The sequence below is a fragment of the Sinocyclocheilus anshuiensis genome, unplaced genomic scaffold (assembly GCF_001515605.1).
Source record: "Sinocyclocheilus anshuiensis isolate Anshui unplaced genomic scaffold, SAMN03320099.WGS_v1.1 scaffold918, whole genome shotgun sequence".
Lineage (NCBI taxonomy): Eukaryota > Metazoa > Chordata > Actinopteri > Cypriniformes > Cyprinidae > Sinocyclocheilus > Sinocyclocheilus anshuiensis.
Genome location: NW_015540946.1, coordinates 1,242,563 through 1,250,260, shown reverse-complemented (window position 1 = coordinate 1,250,260; position 7,698 = coordinate 1,242,563). Strand labels below are relative to the sequence as shown.

At 35.9% G+C, this 7,698-nt stretch overlaps 1 protein-coding gene across 1 annotated transcript in view; it reads right to left on the bottom strand.

Moving 5' to 3' along the window:
- Positions 1 to 7,698, bottom strand: part of LOC107689820 (kinesin-like protein KIF20B) — a 33,577-nt gene that overhangs the window by 6,457 nt on the left and 19,422 nt on the right. Inside the window, 13 exon segments of the mRNA XM_016487985.1 lie at positions 1,104 to 1,162; positions 1,571 to 1,622; positions 2,113 to 2,325; positions 3,428 to 3,568; positions 4,704 to 4,740; positions 4,778 to 4,811; positions 4,943 to 4,990; positions 4,993 to 5,002; positions 5,102 to 5,224; positions 5,328 to 5,466; positions 6,909 to 7,240; positions 7,274 to 7,384; positions 7,386 to 7,698. The exon segment at positions 7,386 to 7,698 is cut by the window's right edge and continues 2 nt beyond it. Coding sequence (XP_016343471.1) covers positions 1,104 to 1,162; positions 1,571 to 1,622; positions 2,113 to 2,325; positions 3,428 to 3,568; positions 4,704 to 4,740; positions 4,778 to 4,811; positions 4,943 to 4,990; positions 4,993 to 5,002; positions 5,102 to 5,224; positions 5,328 to 5,466; positions 6,909 to 7,240; positions 7,274 to 7,384; positions 7,386 to 7,698 — 1,612 coding nt within the window.

The window sequence follows — 7,698 nt, the reverse complement described above, 5'->3', positions numbered from 1 at the left end:
TATTCATAGATCCGCGTATAGTAAATGAGGCAAGGGTGTAGAGTTACATTCAAGCTATTTTAAGGCATGAGAAAATTATTTTCACAAGAAAAAACATTTAAATATGTCATTTTGATGATCAAAGATAAGTTTTAAGGGATAAAATATTTGACTACAGGGGGACTTTAAGCACCAGATCAGTATATTAGAATACACTGAAGGATCTTGTGACACTGAAGACTGGACTGGCTGCTGAATATTCAGCTTTGCCATCACAAGAAAACTTGCATTTAAACTATATTAAAACAGAAAAAATGTAAAATGTTTACTATAACAGTAAAATGTTTCACTGTATTGTCTATCATATAAATGCAGACTTTCTGAGCATAAGATACTTTTTTCCCCCTTTTTTTTTTTTCAAAAGCAACAACAAAACATCTCACTGGCTAGGTGATGTCAGGTGTGGAGTAAAGTCCTACACAATAAGACCAGGAATGTGTATTAAATGAATAGGTGACTCAACAATGAAAATTCTATCATTGCGTACAAATCTGAGGACTCTTGTGCTGAAGAATCTAAACTGAAACATGTCTGACTAAAAAACGTGCAAGAACAAATGACATTTGTTACTGGTGTTTATCCCTTTTTCCCTTTTTTTTTTTTGCATGGAGTAGAAGCTTCCTCAGAATTCTCCTTATGTGTTCCACTGAAAATATAACAGCACAGGTTTGGAACGACACAAAGATAAACTAATAATAACAGAATTATTTTTTTTAGTGAACTGTTCCTTTAAGAAAGTAAAGAGAGTCCATTTGGGTTTCATGTTGGTTTTAAAGACAAATTTTGCCAGTAACTTATTTAATAGAACACCTCCATCACACAGATTTGCCCAAATTGATTTAGTGTGAAGAAAAAAATATAGAGGGGGCAAAAAAAAAAAAAGGATTTATACTTCCATTTATACTTTATTTATACTAAATAAAATTTATGGATTTATACTTCCAATATCCAGCTCAGTGGGATAACCTGAGGAAATTAACATGACCCTGAGTGTCTGAGACTCCAGACCATTAGAAGTCCTGAAGGTGGAAGAGCTATGACAGGATTAAACAGGAAGAGGGTACCTGAGAACTGGGTTCAGAAAAAGCTTTCTTTTTCACCACACTGCTTCTGCCCCTTTCCTCTTCAAGTGACCAGAAGCACCATTAAAAATAGTTTGTGCCATTCAATTACAAAACTCTCCAACAATTAGCAGCTACAGAGCATGTGGAAGCGTGACTGTTGCCAGGGACAACTGGCGAGAGAGCACACGATTCTTTGACAATAAGAAAGCACTTATTTGGAATGGAAAGCATTCTTTCAGTGTGCAACATAACATCTTCACTGTGGTGTTCGGAGAGAATAGCATGACCTACCCAGACTAGAGACTTCTTAAGTGCATAGCTACCCTTGTAAAGTGTAATATAATAAAATGTTAACACCCTGTTTAGTCAGCATTTATGGTAGATTTGTACTTGTGTATTCGTAATCCCTTTGTCTGAACAATTCAATTACATTTCCATAAACAGGTTTTAGAAATCTATAAACTTACTGTGTATTCTATAATTATTGTTATTGCTCCCAAAACAAGTGTCCGCAAGTGTTTATGTTGCCTGGAGAAGAGTGTGTGAGGTTAGGCCAAGGCACGCTCAACCACACACACATATAAATCTATTCTCACACACGGAACTATATGCTTAATAGGACTGCAATTTTGCTGCCCATGCACAATGAACACTGATCGTTAAGCGTAAGTGAGGAAAATTGGAGCCTTGTTAATGACTAATTAGGACAATTAAAGGGCTGCTGGCTGTGCAGATTAGGTCAGCAGCAGATGGTCTGCTGGTTTTATGAAGAATATCAATAATAATTTTTAATAATAAACTAAAGGACAGGAAGAGGATTGAATTGTGCTATAAATCTGAACTAACATTCTACTCTATTTCCCATGATTCTAAGGCTAGAAACTGAAGAGATTAGACATATCTTTCAACCACAAGATGATTGAAGGTCATTCCAGTCACAGCACTCAGTTCTAATTTGTGTGAACTGAGAACCATTTTCTAAACCCCCTCCATCCATTTCATTTCTCACCTTCTCCATCTCTCCGCTCTTCCTCTTGCGTGTGGGTCGGTAGATTTTAACAGTAATGGCGGAGTCTTCACCTTGCTGCTTAAGAGCGAAACGATTCGGCTGCAGAGGGCTGAAGGAAATTTCCAACTCAGGCCGCGGAAACCTGGAACGTTTGCCTGTTTCCGTGGAGATCTCTGATGAATCGAGCACCAGCGGACAGCTACCAGACGAACTCTGTGATATGAAGATCATTACTATTATTTAGTTGATTATCATAATCAATGGACTAAGAAATATGTGCATATATTTAGTAGATGCTTTTAATCAAAAATGCAACAAAAGCAACAAATTCATCTAATGAGACAGTAACATGAGAGATACTGCAGCCATAAAATACTACAGATTAGTAGTCCAATATGCTGATATGGTGCTCAAGAGATTTATTTTTATTATCAGTGCTGAACAGCAGTACAGTAGTGCCAATTAATATTTTTTTGTGGAAACTGATACTTTTAACTGGATTCTTTTATGGATAAAAGAACAGCATTTATATATAAATGTCTTTATAAATATTAATCTAAATCATTAAATCATTATACCATTAGTGTCAGCATAACAACCTTCCCTTGTGGTGTTTATCTATTGTTACTGATAGATGGATTGTTCAAAACTAAGAGAGATTAATATGCATTTGTGTAACATTTGGCCAAAAAAAAGAAAAGTGCATCTACTATTGCACAAAATGGGTACCAACTAAATGAAAAACTAAAATAATACAAAATATAATCAAGCAACAGAAAGTAATTGACATTTTTACATTTAAATGATATACAAGATGCCTTTCTGTTTTACCTGACTGGTGACAGATCCTCTGGTTCTGCTTGTGTGTTTAAGTGTACTGGCATTTAGAGGCTTCATATCAGATAATTCTGCTTCCATCGTCTAGCACAGCAATTAAGAGACAGTCAATCAACATTCCTCACTCCATATCTAATTACAAACTCAATTTAATAAACATCTACACAGTATGTCTAATAAACAACACACATCACCTCAGGTTGGTACAAATATATACTGAGAAATCAACTCAGCTCATCTGAGGTGGGGGAAATAAAAATATGTATATACATATATATATATATATATATATATATAATATGATCGTTTGAAGGACAAGGCCACTTAGCAGTGTGTTTTGTACAAATGCCAAAATGCAGTCTGTTTGAGAACATTCAGAGTAAAGTCACTTCAAATTGCGATCTTGGTCTTTTGACAGTGACTCTAATGAATCATCAAAGGTAACGGGAGAATGGCAGTAATAAGACATGTGTCAGACCTGGGTAGATGAGTTTCTGCGAAGGCTGCTGTCTATGACACTGACACAGAGCTGTTCCTTTAGTTTCTGGACCTCTGCTTCCTTTGCAACCAGCTCTGCCTGCAGTGCCTCGGTCCTGCTGTCCTCAGTGACCTCCTGAGACTGGGACAAAATGTTAAAACAGCACTTCATGTAGGGTGAAATTGATGAAGCAATGAGCAGTAGAACAACACGACAAACAATCAGGTGGTAATAACTTTCACAGTTTAAAAATAATGTATATTTTTTAGAAGACAATTGTTGACAATATTTATCTGTGTATACATGAAACATACACATGACTTCTAGTCACACAGGCTACATTGCTGGCCTCCATAATAATACAATATTTTTCAGCTGTATAGAGGTCCCAGTCAGCTTTAGTCCAGCTAAAAATAACTTCTGAATTTTATGTCATTTTTTTTATTAGATTTGCTTGGCTTCAAAAGAGCTATATGGCTTTTTGAAGTTCTGCTAATTTGACACTAACGCAGTAAACATATCTGGACTACTTTGTAGTCGTACAAGTATAGGAAATTAACCCTTAGAATGTCTGTCAACCAATCAGACTCAAGTATTCAGTGTCACTGAACAATGACGACACTATTACACTTTCCTACATGCACCTATACTGCCACTGAATGAATTACCTCAAGAATTATTGAATATCATCTGAATTAAGAATGCTTTTATCTCAAGTAATTTTACAGTAATTGTATGTTTAAAAATACATGCTGAGCAGATATATGAACATTTGTACATTTTTAATAATTAAGTTGTTTCATTGCAATGTGCATGACATTAAAATATTTCCATAAAAATATTATATTATGATAAATATCACCATCAACTAAAATTTGTAAGAACACTGACATTTTTTGCTTATTGCCCACACATTATACTTGTTACTTATTATGTGTAATGATTGGCAGATGCATCTACTGGTTTTAAATTAGGTTTGAAATCTGGTTACCTGATCTTGATTTAATGGTCAAGAAACATTTCTTATCATGATCAATGTTGAAAATAGTTGTCCTGCTTAATATTTTTGTGGAAACCGTGACACATTTTTTTTAAGGATGCATTGGTAAATAGAAAGTTCAAAAGAACAGCATTTATTTGACACAGACCATTTTTTTTAACATCATACATGTCTCTACCTACTAGAAATTAATATTTTAATTGGTCAAAAGTGCCAGTAGTGTAGCATGAATAGAAAGAGAGTTTGTAACTCTTGTACCCTGAGTGAGCTCATTTATCTGAGCCTCTCTGTTGTCCAGCTCCAGGTCCAGCTCTGTCTGTGTTTCCTCCTGCTCTGTTAGCGCCAAACGCATGTCTTCAATAACACGCTCACGCTCCTGCAAATCTACAGAGAGCATCAACAAACATTAACATGCATTACTGTTTATTGCCACACATTTCATTAAACACTTAAAAATAAATGACGCCCATTACTGCACACACTCATGCAGATGCAGGTAATTAAACAAGATATACCTTTACATGCTTTCTGATAAAGCAGCAGATTCTCATCTGACTTCGTTCAGAAGATCGTTCCTGTTTTAGAACAAAGAGAAAATATTTAGTTCACATGACAGTGTCAACAAACATTTCTCTCTTTGTGATTTTAGCTATTCATCGCTAGGCGGTGCTTACAGCTTTCAGCTGGTTGATGGCGCGGTCCCTGTTGGCGATCTCATTCTGGAGCTGTGCTTTAGTCTTTTCTAGATCACTGAGCTTCAATCGTAGAGATTTCTCAGCATCCCGCATGGAGGAAATCTAAATCAAACCACATAAGGAGTTTTAGCACAGTCAGATTTAATACAAACTAACACAGTTCGGCCCAGACAGTAAAGTGGTTCGAAACAGAGTGAGTTCTCACCTCTTTCTGGACCTGTTGAATCTGTTTCTTTGAGTCACAGAGTTTTTCCCGAAGATCAGAAAAATCATCTTCCCTTCTGCGCAGATCGACAGCCATACTGTTCAACTTACACTCGCTAGTTTTAATCTCCTCCTTTAACCTGAGTGATGAAAAACCACATACACATAAGAATGAATACCAAAAAAAGAAATCTGAGGCAAAAGTATTGATACATGATGCCTGATTATTTAAGCAATTTTGAGATTATCTGCTTGGCCGATTAAGAGAAGTGATTATCTTTCCCTTTTGTCAGTTCCAAATTCAACTTTTTCCAGTGAAGTTTGAATATGTTGTGTAAAATGTTCGGCAAATGTACATTTCATTTGCTACTACTAAATTGTAGGTAAGTATATCTTGGCATTATATCACCCTCCATGCTCTCTAGATATTGGCATGAGCCAATGAAAAATCTATGTTGGTCAACCACTAGCTAAAAGCCTTAAAGACAAGACCATTAATCTGACAGAATACACTACACACAATCTCAATTACAAATATGCTTATCTTTTTGTAATTATTCAGTAAGAATAGACAACAAAATCCTATCAGGCTGCTAAAATAAATCAATGTCCATTTGTGTGGGATAATCATTAATCCAACAAAAGCAGCAATCCTGTGCAATATCTTTGACAAATAAAGCAAGAGACTTAATTTAAAGGAATAAGGAACAAAATTTCTTAAGCTCTTTGATGCTGTCCTGAAAACAACAAACCATCAAAGCTTATTGAAAAGCTGCTAATACTTAACACCATTAAAGTCTGTTCCAAAGACACAAATCAAGCTTTGTTTGTTATCAGCATTAGACAATAATTCAATGCTAAACAAACAGTCCATATACAAGTGAACTGACTCATTTCTAGCACTAGCAGCAGCACCTGACAAAATCATAATACATAATATAATTTTTGTATTTTATATATTACACTACTGTTCTAAAGTTTGGGCAAGATTTTTTTGTTTTTGAAAGAAGTCTCTAGTACAGTAAAATTGTAAAATAATTTACAATTTAAAACCGTTTTATATTTTAATATATATTTGAACATTTATTTTAAGTTATTCTTGTGATGCAAAGTTGAATTTTCAGCAGCCTCAGTGTACTCCAGCTTTCAGTGTCACATGATCCTTCAGAAATCAATCTGATTTGCTGATTTAGTGTATCAAGAAACATTTCTAATGATTAATGTTGAAAACAGTTGTGCTGCTTAATATTTTTGTAAAAACCAAAGAAACATTTTTCTCAGGATTCTTTGATGAAAACAAAGTTTAAAAGAACAGCATCAGCATTTCTTTTTTCCCCAACAATTATAAAAGCTTATTTTGTCAATTTTGATCAGTTTAATGGATCCTTACTGAATAAAAGCATTAATTTATTTAAACTTTTAAACAGTAGTGTATATAAATAAAATGAATATGAAAACTAGAAAAAATTATGAATGTGTGTGACACTAATGCCACAAAAATAAACTGAAAATGATTTTGTACGCTGGTTTAATGTGACTTGAATTTTAGGAAACTGTATTATAATTGTGAAAGATAACTGACCGGTTGATCTCTTCTTGTCTCTTCCGTAGCTCTGCATCTTTCTGAGCAATGGCCTCCTCTGCCACAGCCAGCAGCTCTCTCCTCCTCTCCGCCTCCTTCCTGCGTGCCTCCTGCACAGGTTGCGTCTCCTCCTCCTCCAGACGCTCCTGCTCTTCCTTCAGCCTCTTCTGCAGCACTAAGAGCTGAGCCTCCTTTGACGCTAGGGTATTCTCCCTCTGTGCCAGTTCAGCCTCCTTTTCAGACACTGTGATGTTTATTTTGCTATGGGTCTCCCTGTTTTTAGATTCAAGAGTGTCAGGGTTCATCGGCCCCACCTCCCCATCTTTAAACCCCTCCTCTTTAGACAGATGTGCTGTATTTTTCACTTCTTTCTCTTTCTCAAGGCATCTGACCTTCTCTAGTTCAGCTCTGACCCCATGAAGGGTTGTGACTTCAGCCTGCAGGTCAGAGTTTACTTTTTTGAGGTAATCATAGTCAGCTAATGTGTTTCTGTAGTGTAATTTCCTGTTCAAGAGTCAAGATGTGTTTGCTCCTTTCTCCCAGTTCGCAATCTTGCTTAGCCATTTGTGATTTGACAGCAGCCAGTTCTTGATATGCACCTTTTGAATGTTCTGTAGTGTTGCTATAACTGGACACAACTTCTAATTTCAAAATGCTGCAATCCACTGCCGTTGCCATTGGTTTGGTTTCCAATGATGTCTGATATACCTTCCCTTGCAGAATATGCTCCTGTGAAACTCTTTCTTGCAGTTTAGATTTCAGATCCTGGATGCAAACATCTAATGTGTGG